The sequence below is a fragment of the Borostomias antarcticus genome, assembly GCF_949987555.1.
Source record: "Borostomias antarcticus genome assembly, chromosome: 20".
Lineage (NCBI taxonomy): Eukaryota > Metazoa > Chordata > Actinopteri > Stomiiformes > Stomiidae > Borostomias > Borostomias antarcticus.
Genome location: NC_140253.1, coordinates 10,509,307 through 10,509,711, shown reverse-complemented (window position 1 = coordinate 10,509,711; position 405 = coordinate 10,509,307). Strand labels below are relative to the sequence as shown.

At 51.9% G+C, this 405-nt stretch overlaps 1 protein-coding gene across 1 annotated transcript in view; it reads left to right on the top strand.

Annotated features, from left to right (window-relative positions):
- Positions 1 to 115, top strand: part of sclt1 (sodium channel and clathrin linker 1) — a gene marked incomplete at its 3' end in the record, with an annotated part of 15,230 nt that extends 15,115 nt beyond the window's left edge. The window contains exon 21 of the mRNA XM_084454669.1: positions 1 to 115. This exon is cut by the window's left edge and continues 86 nt beyond it. Coding sequence (XP_084310795.1) covers positions 1 to 115 — 115 coding nt within the window.
- Positions 116 to 405: the final 290 nt, after the last annotated feature.

The following is a 405-nucleotide window of genomic DNA, read 5'->3' as shown; positions in this document are numbered from 1 at the left end:
AGCACAGCAGGTGAGGGTCCTTCACAGCAGGCCAGGAGAGGCGCCTGCTGATGACGCTGTCGTCTGCCTGACATCACCGGGAGTGCGGTACCCCTTCTTACCCCAGACGATGTGACATTACCGGGAGTGCGGTACCCCTTCTTACCCCAGACGATCTGACAGATCTGTTGCCGGCTGTGTCGGGGAGCACAAGCTTGATCATCATATCCATGTGTGTTAGATTAGGGAGGATGCATTTCAAACAGTCTTTATTTTGACTTTGAATGGTTTGTAGCAGTAATCTCTCCCTCTCCCTCTCTCTCTCTCCTCTTTTCCAGTTGAACATCCTGACATCACAGAGGAGGAATACATCGTCCATGGTCGATCCAAAGACCGTATGACCGCCACTGTGCCAATCTCATCCAT